Genomic DNA, 18371 nt, shown 5'->3' with positions numbered 1-18371 from the left:
TTGAAAACACTCAGCTGTCTGGGTAGGAATTGCTTTTAGCTTATCTTGAATCTAGTATCATCCTTGCCTGCCACCTCACACTGCAGGTTAAATTTCAGAGTTGTCCTGGATAACTTACAGAAGTGGTTGTCTGATGTAGAATGACTCCTTATGAACTACCGTTAAATACTTATTGAAGGTCTAGGAAAATGTAGCAGACAGGCCTAGACTGAGAAGACATCATGTTGCCTCCTTGCAGTGACAGAACCTTGCAGCTTGCAGTGGGATCCCCGATTTCCTTGCTTAGAGCCTAGGAATCAGCAATTGCTAATTGCTTGTAATTTCATCTTTCATTGTATCTGAAATTACCAATTCTATTTCTTATTGCCCCGGGAGGGGGCAGAAGGATTCCTGCATTACTCTTTGCAGAATTGTAAGCCCAGCCAATTAGTCATGCTGAGAAACCATGATAAAACTGTAATTTCTCTAAGTATATCTAAGCCAAAGTTGTAATATACAGTATCTGAATTTTTGTGAGTGTTGTGGACTTATAAATCAATGGCTATTTAACAGGAATATCCAGGCCTAGGGCAGCGTGGGTAGCTCAGGGTTTGGTGCCGCCTTCAGCCTAGGACCTGATGCTGGAGACCTGGGGTCGAGTCCCACATCAGGCTCCCTGCATGGAGCCTGCTTCTCCCTCTGCCTGTGTCTCTGCCTCTCTCTCTGTGTGTGTTTCTCATGAATAAATAAATAAAATCTTAAAAAAAAAAAAAGTAAAAAGGAATATCCAGGCCTAAAGCAAAAGCATATATTGACTAACTGGAGTTAATAATGTGTCCAAAATTTTATTTTCTGAAAAATTCTCAATGATATTTCTTCTCTATAAGATAAAAATTATTGTGAATGATCACAAGTAAGAAGGATGTTACTAAAATTTGAGAATCTAACAGGGCTGGCCTTGTATTTTAATTAGGTAAATACTCCTCATTTATTAAATCAAATTAATATGGGCGCTTAGAAGCAGTTTGAGAGTGTCTCTTCATTCTCTTTATAGCATGAGTAACATCTGGTGAGTTTCATAATGTAAAAATATGTTCTTTGGAAAATGACCATACTAATTTCTCCTTTCTCTTTGTCTGTCTAGTGAGAACTCAACAGAGGCTATAGCAGTAGATTCTAACAATCCGTCGAAGTCCCCGCTGGAGAAGTTTATGGTCAAACTGTGCACTCATCATCAGAAGCAGTTCATCCGTGTCCTGAACGATCTGTACACTGAATCCCAGCCAGACACTGAGGACTTGCAACCTGATTCTGGAGCAATGGATACATCCACTTGCAATGCTGGCTGTGCCCAGCTAGGAACAAAACATAAGGAAAAGGATGCTGCGTGTCTCAATATGAAGTCTCCTACTTCTGTAGATTTGTTTGTAGACTCATCAGGCTCACACAGCCCTCTACATTTGACAGAACAGGCCCTCAAGGAGCCTCCTCCTGAAACAAACTCTGTAGATGGAAGAGAGAATGCCTTGACTGTTATCCAGAAAGATTCCTCTGAACTTCCAACCACTAAACCTAATTCTGGTAGTTCAATGGATAGTTCCACTCTGGGATACCTCACTGCATCTAATTCTTCCTCATTAAGCTTCCACCACAACTCTAAGAGCTTGGAGGGGCAAACCACTGGACAGGAGCAAGACACGAATATGAAAATATGTGAGGATGGGAAAGACCATATGCAGAGCTCAGCTTTAGTAGAAAGTCTAATTGCAGTGAAAGTGGCCACTGAGAATAGTGAGGAGAGCAACAGCTGTATTGTTTCTCAAAGAAATTCATTCAAAGCTTTATCAGAAGAGGCTTGGGACTCAGGGTTTATGGGGAATTCACCTAGAACTGCTGACAAAGAGAATGCTTTACTTTGTAGCTCAAAAACACCTATGCGCCAGGAGTTAGAGTCCAGTGAACAAGATTCGAGGCCAAAGCAAGAGAACCATCTTCACTCACTAGGAAGAAATAAGGTGAGTTATCATTTACATCCCAGTGATAAGGGTCAGTTTGATCATTCCAAAGATGGTTGGTTAGCTCCCAGCCCAATGCCAGCTGTACACAAAGCATCCAATGGACATTCACGAACCAAGATGATATCAGCCTCCATTAAGACAGCTCGAAAAAGTAAAAGGGCATCAGGGTTGAGGATAAACGATTATGATAACCAGTGTGATGTCGTTTATATCAGTCAGCCAATAACAGAATGCCACTTTGAGAATCAAAGATCAATATTATCTTCACGGAAAACAGCCAGGAAGAGTACTCGAGGATACTTTTTCAATGGTGATTGTTGTGAGCTGCCAACTGTTCGCACACTGGCCAGAAATTTACACTCCCAAGAGAAAGCGGGCTGTTCAACAGTGGAGCCAGAGACAGTGGTCACTCCCAAGCAGACCCTTACACTTTCAGCACCTGCACCTGTAGTGGATATGCAGGATCCCAGAGAAGACAACCAGGAAGAACCTAGTAAAGAAACAACCTCCCTCAATGAAGGAGAAAGAGAAGCTTCCTCTGACAAGGAATCTCAAGAGCCTGAGGTTTGCCCCATGACAAATAAACCAAGTCCAAGCAGCTCTCCTAAGTCAGAGGAAATGACAGCCCCCAGCCTGGTGTCTGCTCTACCTGCTCACCTTCCTGAAGAGGACAGGCCAGAAGGCAGCTCCACGGTCTCAATTCCCACTGCAAGTGGGATAGCTTCTCCTGAACAAGACCAACAACAAGTCGAGCTGCTGGGTATCAAGGATGTCAAGGAGGAGACTCTTATCCAAGATGGTCACCTGGTTTCCTCTACTGAGAACATTTCTGAGGGAGGCAGTGAAGATGTTTCTAGGCCTCATTCTTCTCCTGAAGAAGCCAATAGAGAGGAAGATCCTCCATGCTCAGAAAGTCCCCCAGTGGGCTCAGAGCCTCCTCTGAGCCTGGGGAAAGCTGAAGACAACCAAAGCATCAGTACTGAGGCCACAACTAAAGACACTCAGGAGCTAGATACTGACCCACTCTTGAAGGAAAGCAGCACTTTTACTAATGAAAACCCCAGTGAAATTGAGGACAGTGAGGCAGCAGGTGGTACAGGAAAATTAGAGGGACAGGGCAGTGACTTAAAACATTCTTCAGAAAAAGATGTATGTGATCAAAACATTGACTCACCTGAAGAGAATGTGGACAAGAAGAAAAAAGGTAAAAAAACTCCTGAAGCCTCTGACAGGTGCCTAAGGAGTCAGCTTTCAGATCCCTCCTCTGTCGATAGGTGCCTAAGAAGTCAAAGTTCAGATTCTTCCTCTGCTTGTCCTGAGATCAAGGTTTCCAAAAATCCTGGTACGAAACGTTCTAAAAGAGAAGGGTGCCCTGGTGAGATGGCACCTGAGAGCCTTCTGGCTGACAGTTTCCATACAAAAGCTCTGGAGGATACTGAAAACCCAGATGTCAATGAAAATCCTTGTGAGAAAGATGCTGAGCAGGAGGGTGAAGGAGGTGGGATCATCACCAGGCAGACTTTTAAGAACATGCTAGCAAAACAAGTGAAGGGGGAAGAAGGAGATATTTTTCCTAGCAGTGATCCTATATCCACAGTTGGCCAGTCCCTGCCTGGAGAGAGACTGGAAATTTATGTTCAGTCTAAGTTAGGTGAGAAAAATGCTCATGACCCCTCAGAAAGTATTCCTTATACCTTCCCAGAACAATCAAAAGAGAAGCCAGAACCAATTCCTGCACAAGATACGGAGGAGGTTGTGAATGAGGTAGGCACTGCAAACACCCAGGATAAAGATGACGATAGTGACGCACCATCCAGTGCACTTGGGTTGTCAAGCAGTGGAAGTGGTGATACTGCTGGGCCCCCCAGATGGGTACCAAGGCTTACAAGACTGACCTCTTCGACCTATAACCTAAGACGTGCTCATTCTCTGGACTCCTTGGATACTGCAAAAGTGACTTCAGAAAAGGAAGCAGCACAAGGAAACCCAATGCCAAAGGAAAATGAAGCTTCAGAGAGTGGAGATCCCTTAGATGATGATGATGTGGACACGGTGGTAGATGACCAGCCAAAGTTTGTGGAATGGTGTGCAGAGGAGGAGAACCAAGAGCTTATTGCCAACTTCAATGCCCAGTACATGAGAGTTCAGAAAGGCTGGATTCAGTTGGAAAAAGAAGCACAGCCAACACCAAGATCAAGGAACAAGTCAGATAAACTGAAGGAGATTTGGAAAAGCAAGAAAAGGTCACGGAAATGTAGGGGTTCGTTGGAGGTTCAAAAGTTTTCTCCTGTTCAGATGCTGTTTATGACACACTTTAAGTTATCTAATATTTGCAAATGGTTCTTAGAAACAACTGAAACCCGGTCTCTGGTGATCGTGAAGAAGCTCAATACTCGTCTTCCAGGAGACATCCCCCCTGTCAAGCATTCTCTTCAGAAGTACTCTCCTTCCAGCCTGTATCCCAGTTCACTACAGGCTGAGCGCTTGAAAAAACACTTGAAGAAATTTCCTGGAGCTACTCCTGCTAGGAACAATTGGAAAACACAGAAGCTCTGGGCTAAATTTCGAGAAAATCCTGATCAAGTGGAGCCAGAGGATGGCAGTGATGTCAGCCTCAGCCTCAATTCTGAAGACAGCATAGAGGAAGTCAAGGAAGGTCGAAATAGCCATCCTCCTACAAACTCGCCTACTCCAGCAAGTACCCGGATCCTCAGAAAATATTCCAATATTCGAGGAAAGCTCAGAGCCCAGCAATGCTTAATCAAAAACGAGAAAATGGAAAGCCCATTTGGACAGGCTGTGGAAAGTAAACAGAGCTGTAAGAGTGTATGCATCAATCCTTTGATGTCCCCCAAGCTTGCCCTGCAAGTGGATGCAGATGGGTTTCCCATTAAGCCCAAGAGTACTGATGGAATGAAGGGAAAGAAAGGGAAGCATGTGTCAGAAATCTTACCCAAAGCAGAAGTGCAGAATAAACGCAAGAGGACAGAGAGCAGCACTCAGGACAGGAAGGACAAGGGCCCTGTGGTGAAAGCCAGCAAAGAAAAGCATCCTGATGGATCCACCAAAACCCCTGCAGCCAAGAAGCCAGCTGCAAGGGACAGAGTCAGCCAACTGCCCAAAAAGACATCCTTGAAAGAGAATAAAGTGAAGATTCCTAAAAAGTCTCCTGGGAAGAACTGCCCTCCCTCCAGGAGGGAAAAAGAGAATACAAACAAAAGACCCACCCCGCCCGCTGCCTCGGAGACAGGGACAAAACCTGCAAAGCAAAAGGGGGTAGGTGAATCCTCTTCCAGGCCACAAAAAGCCACCAACAGGAGGCAGAGCAGTGGAAAGACTCGGGCCAGACCCTTGACAAAAACCCCTGAGAACAGTGCAGCCCAGAGAAAGCGAAAGCTGAAGGCAAAGCTGGACTCTTCTCATGGCAAACGGAGACGGCTAGATGCAAAGTGATCACAAGGCTGGCAGCCACGAGTTAAACTGTCCTACAGAAGTAACCCTTCATTTTGCATTAATTAAATCTGCTTTTATAAGCTTATCCAGCCTTTCAAATCTGCAGTTAATGAAGAACACCACAGTTGAAGATGTCAGAAAATGCACCTCAGATGGAGAAGGGAACTTGCAGAGTCTTTCTCTGAGGCTGAGTAAGGGAAGTTATATATTATATTCTGGTTGTTCCTTGGGTTTTAAACTTGGAACCAAGCAGTTTTAGTTTTTAAAAGTACAGTGCCTTATTTATCCTTTTTGTTTTTAAATTTACAAAAGCTAAAAAGCTGATCTATGTGATTAAAGGCTTGTATTTTATACTTGATGCACAAGCACTTGTACTGTAGCCGAGAAGACCACCATCATGCACATAAAAGTAGCTTTTCAGCAGCCACCCTGCAGTGTCTGTACATGAACAGATGCTCATCTTTGCAAACCCTAGCAGTGAACTTCCCTCTCTATCTTGTTTGTTTAAAAGATATTCGAAAGCTAAACCAAATCATTTTTATGGTATGTGGAGAATGCAGAGGGAATTTATGATTATTATGAAAGATGAATATTTCTGTTATCCTTTTAAAAAAATCATATTCATTATTGGTCACTCCTCTCACTTTTGATCCTTTGTCATTTAGAAAATGTATTCTAAATTACATGCCCATGGGACAAAAGATGTGTCACAAGATGTTAATATTGGGTTATGATCTCTAAAAATTATTTACACCCCCTCAGGTGATTTGCATTACTGACTCTTACCATCCTTTTCATTTTTGGCCTTGCTAGCATTCTAACGAGGTTTTCACCTGACTTTAGGGGGAAAAAAAATACAGGATTTTTTTTTTCATCTTGTGACTGTAACTTGACATTTAGGATGAGAGTGACTGTTCTAATATTCTTTCTTACCCTGAAAACTTCCATATTCAAAGAAAGCCAAGTTATTTCCAGTAATAGAAAAGTTTAAGAGTTTGTGTGTACATGTGCATTTGGGTGCATTTGCCTGTGGTTATTAGCCACAGATGTCTGCCAGCCCCAGTTCTACAGTAAAATTCTTTCTTCCCCATGCAGTGAGCTGGGTAGTTAGCACAGGTTAGATGGTTTAAATGTGGCCCAGAGTCTCTATGAGTATCCCCAAAACCAGTTGGGCACCAGGCTCAGAAAGGTCTAAACAGCACAGTTATGTTAAGGTCAGAGCAGCCTTGCGGTGGAGGAAACAGCTCCAGCGTCTCCTCGTGGGCCCACACCCATCCTCTCACCTGGAGCTCATGTTCTGTTGGCATATCCCAATGTGAATGTACATGCTTAAAGTGGGTATTAGCATTCTGATTGATTAGCACCATACTGATAGTTAATGCTTGTAGTAGCACTCCTGCCTCTGTCATGTCAGGTTCTGTTCCATGGCTCAAAAGTGAGAGCTGCAGTGTTTGTAACTAATGTTTGCCTTTCCTGAGTGACACCTGAGGTGGTTGCATTGGTTTTACCTTGGTGCCTATAACATTGCTCCATTATAACATAGTGTATACTCAATATTTCCACTGGGCCACTCTACACAAAAGGCTTGGTTGTTAATGCTTCAACCAACTTCTCTAATGTGCTCTGTCACAGAAGTAGGCTTGTATGGACAGGTGCTACTCTGTCCTTTTATTAAAAATTTTCCATTTAGATTGTTCAGATCTGTTTAGGTAAACCCAGATGAACTTTTTTCATGCATAGTTTGATCAAGTCATGATAAAAACAGGCCTTCTTCCCATTTTGTTAAAGGTTTGCTATATATAATGAGAACTTCTGCTGACTGGATAGGACTGGAGAGAAAGAAACATTTGATTCATGGGAAATTGAGAAGTGTTGAATTTCATAGACAGTGAAGCTGTCTTCAATGAAGCCTTGACTCCCCCCCCCCCCCCCCCCCCCCCACCAATGTCTCCTCTATCCCATGAGTCTCTTTTTTTTTGTTTGAATATCTTTGACTTTGGCCGTTCAGGAGCTACCTATATTAATGAGACTGCTGAGTGTGTATGCTGGGCAGCCCCCTTTCTCAGCATTAAGTTGCACAGAAGCATTAGTATGTTTTAGTAGGTTCAGTTAATCTTTGAAAAGCGGTTTTGAAGTTTTAAAAAAAATATTTTCATAGAGTCGTCACTGGATACTGTTTTTGTGGTGACTTCAACAGCAGAGGTTTGCCGATGTCACATGTGCTGACTCCTGCACGTATGTTGCAGGCACCCCCCTTAGCTGCGTGTAGACTACCTTGTAGTGGTGCTTGGATTAGGTCAGGGAGAGGTGTGAGGCAGTGAACAGGTGGAGCCCATCCAGTTCCAGGTCTATAACTCATCCCATTAATTTTCTAAGTTCTTTTTCATTTTAAAGAGCTTACTTCAAGATTATAGCCTTTCTCCCATTTTAGGCAGTATTTAAGAAAAGGTAGCAATGTGTATGCATTTTTTTTAATACATCTTTAAAATCAACTTACATTTTATTGTAGTAACAACACTCCCATAGACTGGGGTTCTGCATAATTAGAACACTTACAAGTTTAGAAGTATTTTTATACTTGTTAAATCTCATTTTTGCTGATTCAGTTAATTTTGCTAATAGAAGGAAGAAAAAAATATGAACTTGAGGGCTAGCTCTGGAATGCCCTTTTACACTTAGAGCCAGTGCTGGCAAACCTGTCTCCTAGACGCCTCCACGCCAGACTCGCAACTGACTTGTTTCCCGTTGTTTTACCTGTCTTGCAAAGACCTCCTTTTTATAGCCATCTTCACAGTATGGCTGGCCACCATATGCAAAGGCAGTCTGTCCCACATTCCAGATTCCAAATAATAAAAAAAAATTATGCTCCTGGGCCCATCCTCAGTGCAGTGACTGTCCCAGCATTGGAGCTAAAGTTGCTGATCAGAGAACACTGGTATTACCTCTGAGCTTCTGGGAGAGCTGCAGGATGCCTGGGAAGCAATCACCGAAGCTCTACCATAGCTCTGCAGAGCTGGACCCTCTTTAGGAGACCCAACTTCTGGCTTCCATTTTCTAGCCCCTGAGGCTCCCTGGGTTTGGGAGGATGACATGGAGACTGCTTCCTGGTCAGGACCCAGAGCCTCACCCATAGCACTCCCTCAGACCCTTAGCAATCTGTAGCACAGCAGGAAGGCCATGAACCTTTATTCTGCTCTTAAAGCTTCCTGCATAGCAATGTCATTGGTGTCTGTTAATCTGCAGTTGCCAGTCTCTTGGATCCCTTAGGTAGGCCAATTCTGTTGTATCTGTATTTCATGAAAGATTTCTACACAAGCCTTATCTAAAAAACAATACTCTTAGGCTGTGGGTTTTGTTCTTGTAGTAGTATGGATTGGAGAGGTACAGTTCACCATCCCTTCACAGGCGTGTTACTCCTGACGGGCTCCTCTGTGCATTACTCACCATTCAGATAGGACATCAGTAAAACACATCACTTCAAGACAGTTGCTTTGAACTGAAGTTTGGTTTCTTTCCTGTCTTGTGGTGGATTCTGTGGTGAGGACTAAAGCTGTTGCTTTCCTCTAAGGACAGCAGCCTGCTGATTGAAGGACCTAAGAGCTAATTAGGAAAGGACAGCATACAACACGATGCAGGTGTCACCAACAGCACATCTGGTGGTTGGTTTGTCACTGCACCTGAGACTGTATTGGAATTTCCCAAGGTGCTGGGCTTGGGAGCCACACTCGTTCCTGTTGGTTTCCTATCAACCCACACAAGCTATCTTTTTAACAGACACCCTATCAAGGGTCTGCAGACTATGGGCTGGTCACTCTTTTGTAAATAAAAGTTTATTGGAACATAGCCATGCCCATTTGTTTATGTATTTTCCATGGCTGCTTTCTAACAGGGTGGGGTATCTATGACAGAGACCATTTGGCCTACAAAGCCTGAAAGATTTACTGACTTGGACTTTTCAGAAAAAGTTTGTTGACCCTCCTTGCTTAAGAAAATAATTCTTTTTCAGGAACAAATTTTGCCTTCCCTCCCTTGTCCTCTTCTTTTCTTCTTTTTCCGCCTTATCTTTCCTCAGTTTTGTTCTTTTACATTTCTTTATTTCTCCTTGCTATGGAAGAGACACCTGAGCTACCGTAGCCTCACATCTTCCTTCTTGGAGCCTCCCATCACTGTGGCCACAGTGGGGCTGTCTTTAGCCTGAGGAGTTAGACCCCACAGCCAGATACAGCTTCAGATTTCTCAGGATGGCCTGGGCCTCTCAATTCACTCCGTCCTTATCTTAGACCAGACTCTGGCTTCACATCTTGTGTGTTACTGAAGCAAGCCAAGATTTGTTTTTTGTTTTTGTTTTTTTGTTTTTTTGTTTGTTTTGTTTTTTCAAAATTAGCTGAGAATACTTTAGTTAGAGGTTCAGTTTTCTGAGCCACATGTTTAGATATGGAAAAAGCCTTTTCACGGAAGGGAAACAGAGTCTAGTCACTAACCCAAAGGAAATATTATGTAATGTTTTGGGGCAGCTTCTAGGAAAATAAAAATGTATCAGCACTGATTTTTTTTCAGTCACATACTCTCCTTTCAAAATAACTTTATTAAAAGCAAGCCAACAAATAAAAAATAAGGGCTTGCTTTGAACATGCTTTTAGAAAAGAATAGGAAATTGGAGCATATCAGAACCTGAGTGTGACTGAGAAGTTGTAGATTGTACCTTTGGATCAAATCCAGTCAACCTCCAAGCTGTTGGTCTTTCCTCACCCCCACAACTCAAGTATAAGCTTCTATACTGTGTCATATCAGTGAAAAAATTTATTTCAGTGGCCCCAGAACAGTGATAGTTTCAGTTCTTTTGAAACAGATAATTATCATTTTGACTTCTCAGCTGTTAGTTTTTGTCCTCTTATGGCTTGATATCTACTGAAGTACTGGAAACTCTTTCTACAAGTATGAAATCATGTCTCTGTATATCCCATTGACAAGGCAGTCCTCATAGCCCAGCAGAAGTATTCTTCCCCAGGCTTGCTCCCAAATTCTTTTTCAGGGAAAAAAAATTAAAAAGATTATTGTATTTAAAACAAGCAGAATTGTGGAAAGCCTTTTGAGGCAACCTTCAATATAGTCCATCCCTTGAAATGTCAAAACAGACTGCTTGTTCTACAGTGGATGGATTGGAAGACTTGAAGGTCTGATCTCTTTCCTTTAAAGATATTAAGTCATACTCAGGCAGAAACCCAGAGCTCTCTGATGCTGCTTCTGACTTAGGGCTTTGCTATGTTGTGCTTGGGGTTCCAGAGGACCACCTGGGGCACTTCTGCAGAGGGTTTGCTTGCTCATGCTTTTGCTCTGGGAACTGCTCACTCAGTTACTTCCATTACCTCCTGTCTGTCTGATCTTCCTTTTCCCAGAGTGCTGGTGGTGTACGCTCAGTGCTCAGGAGACCTCCTTTGCTTCATTGTTTAGAGGAGCAATTGTGTAGTTCCACCCACCTGGCGAGCACAGTGATACACAGAGTCTTTCTCCCCTGCCTGAGACCAGTCCACGTAACACAAGGTGCTTAGCAGTATGCAAGGAACATGAGAGTACATATTGCCCATAAGACAGCAACAACAGCAACAAAAAACAGGTGTTTGTGGTTTTATAATATGCCAGAGGTTAGAGGAATGCATTTTACCTTTTTTTAAAGGGTTATATTTTTTTTAAATGAAAGTAACAGAGACCATATGTAGCTGATCACAGCCTAAAATATAAAATATCCACAACCTGGCTATTTATAAAAATGGTTTACCGACCCTTTCAGTATGTCATTCAAGATCAGTTATGTGGACAGTGAGGCACAAACATTGTTCACATAATCCATCCTTGCACCATTTTCTATCCTTTTAGATTTGAGGGTGTCTTGCCTGTTCATCTTGGCACACAAGCTGCTGTTGCACATTATTTCTGAGTATGCTTATGAACTAAAGAAAAAGTATCCCCTTTTGTTGATCTTATCTACTAGGATAAGTAGTTAAAACTAGAATTGCAAAGCCTTTTAAGTCTTCCTCTGTGGCAAACAGATTTAGTAATAAACCTAAAGCCTAGATAGTGCCTCTCCTTGTCAGCACAGGCAGGATCGTTTTACCCCCTAGAGCCCTCTTTTCTTTTTCGTGTGTGGTATATTTGAAGGCTCACTCCTCAAGTTTTGGTCACTACTTGTGAGCATAAATGGTTGGCCTGTACCTGTTTGAACCCTGAATCCAGCCTGGCCATTCTCAGCTCTCTTAAAAACACCAGCATGTTGATGGCACCTTGGTGGCACACCAGCAGCTGTAGACTGAAGAAGCTCAGAGCTCTCTGGCCTGGCTCACCTCAGTCTGAAGAGCCATTCTTGACACCTCACCTCTTTCCTCTTCTGCTTAGGCCACCCAGCCCCCTTTAGGTATCTTCTCTGGGACAGTCTCCCATCTCCCAAGCATGTCACTGGCCATAGCCGTGTCATACTAGAAGCCTCTTTCTCTCCATAACTTTGACTTTCCTTCTGGAATGTAGTCATTGGGTCCAAATGCTCTTCAGTTTATCAACTTTTTCAACCCACTTGTTTTCTGTAATCTGCACCTCATGCTGTCTTGCAGCTGAAGCTGTAGTATTTGAGAGGTAGTTTGTGAGAAAGATGCTATATAAACAAGATCTGCATAATTTTATGTATTTATACCACAGATAGGGATTCGTTTTAGAGCCACTGTAGTTTAAGGGTATTCATTTCACAGTGTTCTAGGAGACTGTGTTGTTGACTGTGGTTTCAAATACATTGTATAATACATAGTTATACACACCACTGTGGGATTTATTCCACTGTGTAAATAGTGATATTTTCCTGTTCAAATGCTTCTATACAAAGTATTTATTTTAACAACAAAAAAACTGTCAAAAGGGCTTTCCAATAAAGTGTTCTTTCTAGCCATCCATCCTCCTCAATTACCATGCTCATCCATTGTACCCCCTCCCCCAAACAACATAGTGAAAGCAGAAGATGCAGCCTTGAAACTCTCACTCTGTTTGGGCATATGCAATGTGGTTTGGGAACCTGAGTGCTTCCCCCGCTGTCATCCCATCACAAAACAAAGTGGGTCTCCCATAACGGGTATGGCTGTGCCAGGCATGGCATCAGGGCTTGCTTCAAGCAGCCCACCTTTGCATACACAGTTAATACGTTCCAGCTATCCAACAACCTGTGCAGGGAAATGAGCCTTAGTTGTAACCCCAAGGAAATCCAAACCCAAACCTGTGGGATATGGAGAAACCACTGGTTGCCTAAAGTAAGCATTAAGATATATTTTAGTCTTTCTCATGTTTATGAAAGACACGCACCTGTTCATAGTCATTAACCATGGGAGAGAGAAGCGTGTTTCCTTCTGCACCTTGACAATACTCACGAGCGCCTCAGCTCTCTCTTCTTCTCCCCTTTCCTCCTCATCCTCCCCCTTTTCCCTGTCTCAGCAAGCATCTGTGCAGATGTGGGCCAGTCCCACCTGTAACCCATGGTTACAGAATGAGACCATCTGTTCTAAGATGTGTGCAGCTTTACTTCTCAGGAGTCTTGGTCTGCAGTTCAGAGCACCCCTCGATGTGATGGAACTGATGGCTCTATGATCACGATCATCTCCCCTGTGCCGCATTCCCGGGCACCTCTGAGTCATGTTTCTCATTCCGCCCAGCTGGCTGGCCTGAGAACTGCGGCTCCAGGGCTGCAGAGGGCTTGGGACTGGACACACAGGGGGTTTTGTCCTCCATCTGAACCATAATTTGCATATTTTCTTATGGCCTCCCTTTGTCTTTTCTAACAAATGAGGAGGAAACTTGAACAGTAATGCTGGAGAATGTTTTTTTCTAAGATACTATTTGTAAGCAAATTTGATTTTAAGATGAAATGTGAATGAGTAACTAGGTGCCAGGGAATTTAGCACTGAATTAGACAGTCAACACTTTTTTAACCTTTGCAGGAGGAAATAGATTTTGCTCTCATCTAATGTTCACAAGAAGTAATGTTGTAAATAGTTTTTTAAAAATATTTATTATGTGTGCTGTATACAGATTCATGTTCTGAGTGGTGTTGGTCTGCATTGTAGTATTGTAGAAGGATATATTTTGAGCAGTGGACTTACTTTCATAACACAGTTCACACATGGAGAAAGAACAGAAACTAGGTTGAGAGCCGTTTGGGGCATTTGATCTGTAATGCTACATCAATCCAAGCTTTAACTGCCCCCTCTTCTCATCTGGTTATGTTATATATTATATATATTATATATATGAATATATATAATATATGATAAACTGGTCAGTTCCAGATCTGCAGAGCAGATTTCCAGGTGTTCTTTCTGATGTGTTGCCCATAAGCAATAAGATCCTAGGAAATAACATTTATTCTGGGCTCTGCGTTAGCCCTTGTCTCAGAGGATAGGGTGGGGGTAGAACAGCTCTTGCTAAGACCTCTTGCCTTTGCTGGAGAGGTGGCTGTACTTGAATTTTTGCTTCTGTTTGTCTGCACGCTTCTTTATGTCACACAACTCTAGCAAATGGATGAGAAATCTGCCAGCACCAGACACATCAAAAATTGGGCATGGAGATTGAAAAATGATTTTTTTTTTCCCATGAATCTGTAGGGCTTCCAGAATCTAGTTGAGGCAAAGCTCATTTGGCTGTAAACATAAGAATTTTTTCTACTAGAAATTTAAATTGCTAAAAAGTCCTTTGAGTCTGTCTACTCTGCCTTTGAAAGCTAAGCCCATGTCCTGTGATCTTCCTCTGTGCCTGAGTTTGAAATGTCTGGGGTCAAAACGTTTAGATCCAAGCAAGGCAGGCAGTCTCTCTTCCGCGGCTCCTAGCGTGTCCAGTTCCACAGCTTTCTAAGCTGTTGAGCAGCCTCTCCTGTGACCATCCTAAACTTTATGAAAAATACCCCACACCCAAATAACCATGAATAGAATAATGTAGTTTTTTAGCTTTTGGAATCTGTCTTCTCTTTTGTATTTATGATGGTGTTTGGAATTTTTCACTAGTGTTTTTTTAGATTGAAGTGGGTGCATTAGGATAAAGCTTTCCATTGCTGAGCCTGAAAGCCAGCAAGGGGAAAAGTACTGACCTATATTGTGTCATTGGGAAGGTGACTACTTGTGGTGGTGGGAGGGAGGGGAGGGGGCGTTGTAGATTATGTGGGAGTAAAATAGAACTCTGGCCTGAGGCTCCCCGAGTGTTATTACCTTGTAATAAATAATCCCCTTATTAGCCTCACTTAATCTCAATAGAAGCCTGCTGTTTACCCTCAGGGAACAAGTAGTTTTCAAAATTGAGCTCCTCCAAGGTCACTGGCCAGTGCCTATGTGCAGGCCTTGGTTGTCTTTGTGAACTCATGGCATTATTTCCCCATATGCATTATGATACTAAGAAATTCAACCCCAACCTGTATGAAAAGCACAGCCCAGGGTCCTGCTTTAGGCTAGAGTTAATGCCTTTCAGGGGCCAGGGGGGCATAGGAGGCCCATGCAATTTAACTGAAGCTCAGGTGCCGTGTTGGGTTTTTATTCTTTTTTAGGCCACAACCCTTCAGAATGAGATTAGGGCAGGGGCTGCTGATCCGGCTGTGGATCCAGGGAGCTCTAAGATGAATCTCTACCGTTCCTTTAAGGTCTTTCTGGTTCCTCCCAGTGTTGTCATTGCCGAGGTCAATCTTGTAGTTGTTCAGATGTGCTCCTTTTTGCTGTCTTGTGAGTCTTAGCCAGTGATCCAGATGCCCAAGGAGAGAGTCTCCAGAGGGCCTAGCCCCTTCCCAGTACCAAGTGTGTGCTCCCAACCTGCGCGAAGGTGGTCTTTCCAAAAGCAGTGAATTGATAAATTCTGCAAATGGTAATCTGGATGATTGGTGTGTATCTCTTGGGCCTGGATTTCCATTATGTTAGTGAGTGTAGGAAAATACTGTGTCTTTAATGGATGAAAAATTCAATGTATGCTGTGAATTTGTTGGTTTGAAACATTGAAAAATTTTCATTAGACAATGTTTACATACCTCACCTGAAGAACCTTTGAGAGTGTATATATGAAATTTAAAAATATATTAAGTTGCTTTAAAACAATATGTATAGCTATAAAAGTTGGAGTTATTTTAACTTTGAATATGTACCGAGTCTCTTAAATATTGAAATCTGTGGACTTTTTGTGCTTCTGTGTTTTACTTTCCTATTAGGCCATGTAGGAAACTGTGTTCTTGTTATTGGTAAAGGGGCCCTCACTGAAATCCAAGCTTGGAAGGATTTCTTTTGTTGTTTCAGATTTTCTTGTTTGGTTTTGAGGGATTGGGGTATGGAGCTAGAGGATGTGTGGGAGGGATTTCTCTAACATTGACATCTATTACATGAGCTTTTTCTAGGCGCTTATTTTATTGCAGCGTATTAAACTTCTTTGATATTAAAGTGTGTTTGTGTAGTTACTGGTCAGGGAACAATGCATGGAAGCCCAGTATTCCACTTGTAGCCTATGGCAAAGTTGAGAAGTTGCCAGAAGGAACCAAAAAGCAATACTTCTTAATCCTTCTGCCTCAGCCACAGAGTTGGGACTCAGAGGAACTTTGTTTGATAGATCTGTGGCCATTTTGTGGGGTATGCGTAACTTCAGGGAAAAGAAAACACTGTGGATGAATCCTTGGGGATTTCTGCCTTGGAGTTGGAAAGGTGCCAGTGCTTCATCTTGAGAGGCAGAGAGCAACTGAATCAGGTAAGCCACTGTTGAATTCTGGGAGTGGTATACAGAGCCACCAGGGAAGGCTGCTCCAGCTCTCCAGAGCCCGTCTTGGGGCACAGCAGAATGTTGACAGGAAAATCTTTTATTTCCTAGCCTCGTGGCCTGTTTCACTGTATTCTTTCACTTCTGCTGGAGAGGGTCTCTGTAAGCGTCCAGTGGGCCAGTGATTTCATTAATAAATTCTATGACAGCAGCCATCAACATGCGGAACTATAGCTAGTAAAAATAACCCTGCAGCTGACAGTTGGGCTGCCTCTCTTAATTTATATTTGGAGAATCATCTTGTTCCAGATTAGGACTTTCCATTGTTAAATTTCTTTTCCACCCATATTCATCCTATGGTAGAATAACGAAAATATGTCTAAGAGGTGCAGACTAGACTGGCTAGAGGTGAGGGGACATCTCTAACTCTGAGAGTGCAGAGCAGTGGGATGATAGAGATGTGTTAGCACCAATCTCAGGAAAACTTGGCAACTCCAATTGGAAGCCTGGTCATTCTTTCTGTTGCTTCTACTCCCCAGCCAAGCCCTGCTATGTCCATTTCCTTTCCTGGGGATTTCCTTTTACCTGTAAAATTTGCCACTTATTTCTCTTTAACTCAGAGATTATAAACTGGTGGCTCACAGATGTATTTCATTTAGCTTAGTGTTTTAAAAATTATGAGTATTTACATAAAATTTGGTTTCTGGCTTCTCTTTTAAGACATGACAATCTGATAAAGTGAGTAACATGGTAAGAATCAGCTGGAGGTCAGTAGATTGGAAAATGTCCCTTTAAGGTCACCATAGTCTCTGTCAGCTACCATTCGTCCCTTTTTTCTTTAACAGTAGGGAAATAAGTCTCTTACCTTTATTAGAAGTGGTGATACAAATGATGGGCCAGAAGGGCATGGGCCCACTTGACTTATTTAGGTAACCTAATGGCCAGTTGAGCTTACATCCCTATTTTATTTATTTTTTATCTTATTTTTTGAATTATTTATTTATTTATTCATGAGAGACACACAGAGAGGCAGAGACACAGGCAGAGGGAGAAGCAGGCTCCATGCAGAAGCCTGATGCGGGACTCAATCCCAGGACCCTGGCTGGGATCATGCCCTGGACCGAAGGCAGATAGATGCTCAACCACTGAGCCACCCAGGTGTCCCACATCCCTATTTTATTTATTTGTTTTTATTTTTTATTTATTTTTTAAAAGATTTTATTTATTTATTCATGAGAGGCAGTGACACAGGCAGAGGGAGAAGCAGGCTCCATGCAAGGAGCCCAATGTGGGACTCGACCCCAGGCCTCCAGGATCACGCCCTGGGCTGAAGGCAGCACTAAACCGCTGAGCCACCTGGGCTGCCCCACAATCCCTATTTTAAAACCATTTTCTCCCCTGCACTGGTTCATTACATTTCCTACTAAATCCCTAATTGCTGGCATTGCAGTTACCATCACTGCCCCCCTTTTCAAGGTGACCATGTACTGTTAAGGTATGACCTGGGCAAACATCATCATGATCTAGTGGGAAATCAGTCTGTAGTACTGGCATCAGAGGAGGGCCAGGTGGGTCCCGTTGGTAGTAGTGACCTTGCCCAGCCTGACTGTCAGGGCCTGGCCTCATCTCACATAGATGCTCAGGTCCTGCATCCTGGAAGACTCCTAAGAGCAATTTTGCAGTCTGAAATTGTAGCAGAACTACTATAGAAGTATATTTGCCTTCTTTCTCCACTGATCCCTATGAACCAACTGTACTGGGGACAGGTTAACCTTACAGGACAGTTTGAGAAGCCCCACTGCTTTCTGGTCTGTTGCCCTGATGAACTGAAACCTCAGAGCCAGGTTAAATGTGGTTGCGGCTCTATCTTCAAACACAAAATTTGGGTATAGCTGCAGACACTTGAAGGGAAATGAAGCTAAGCAGCCTCCCCAGATCTCCATGTGTGCTATGCCATGTCAGGGTCTGCCCCTGCCCTGACATCCCCAGGGAGTTATGACCAAGCTATATCCCCCGAGACTTCCCCTTCCTCCAGGAGGAACCCACCTCCTCTGCCACTTCAGAAGGATCAGAGCGTTCCAAGGGAAGATGTTCTACATGTGCTGCCTCTAAGAGCCATCCCTGAATTGTGGCCAGAGTGTGGACAGCTCAGAAACCCTCAAACCCTGGGAGGGG

The 18371-nt window shown here is 43.0% G+C and overlaps 1 protein-coding gene across 11 annotated transcripts in view; it reads left to right on the top strand.

Moving 5' to 3' along the window:
• LCOR (ligand dependent nuclear receptor corepressor) overlaps positions 1 to 15716 on the top strand; it is a 149130-nt gene extending 133414 nt beyond the window's left edge. For all 11 annotated transcript variants that reach the window (XM_041745458.1, XM_041745452.1, XM_041745450.1 and 8 more), the window contains one exon: positions 1124 to 15716. In XM_041745458.1, the coding sequence (XP_041601392.1) occupies positions 1124 to 5450 (4327 nt within the window). In that variant the 3' untranslated portion in view covers positions 5451 to 15716. The remainder of the gene's footprint in view (positions 1 to 1123) is intronic.
• Positions 15717 to 18371: the final 2655 nt, after the last annotated feature.

Source organism: Vulpes lagopus, chromosome 2 (assembly GCF_018345385.1).
Source record: "Vulpes lagopus strain Blue_001 chromosome 2, ASM1834538v1, whole genome shotgun sequence".
NCBI lineage: Eukaryota > Metazoa > Chordata > Mammalia > Carnivora > Canidae > Vulpes > Vulpes lagopus.
This window is presented reverse-complemented; position numbering and strand designations above follow the sequence as displayed.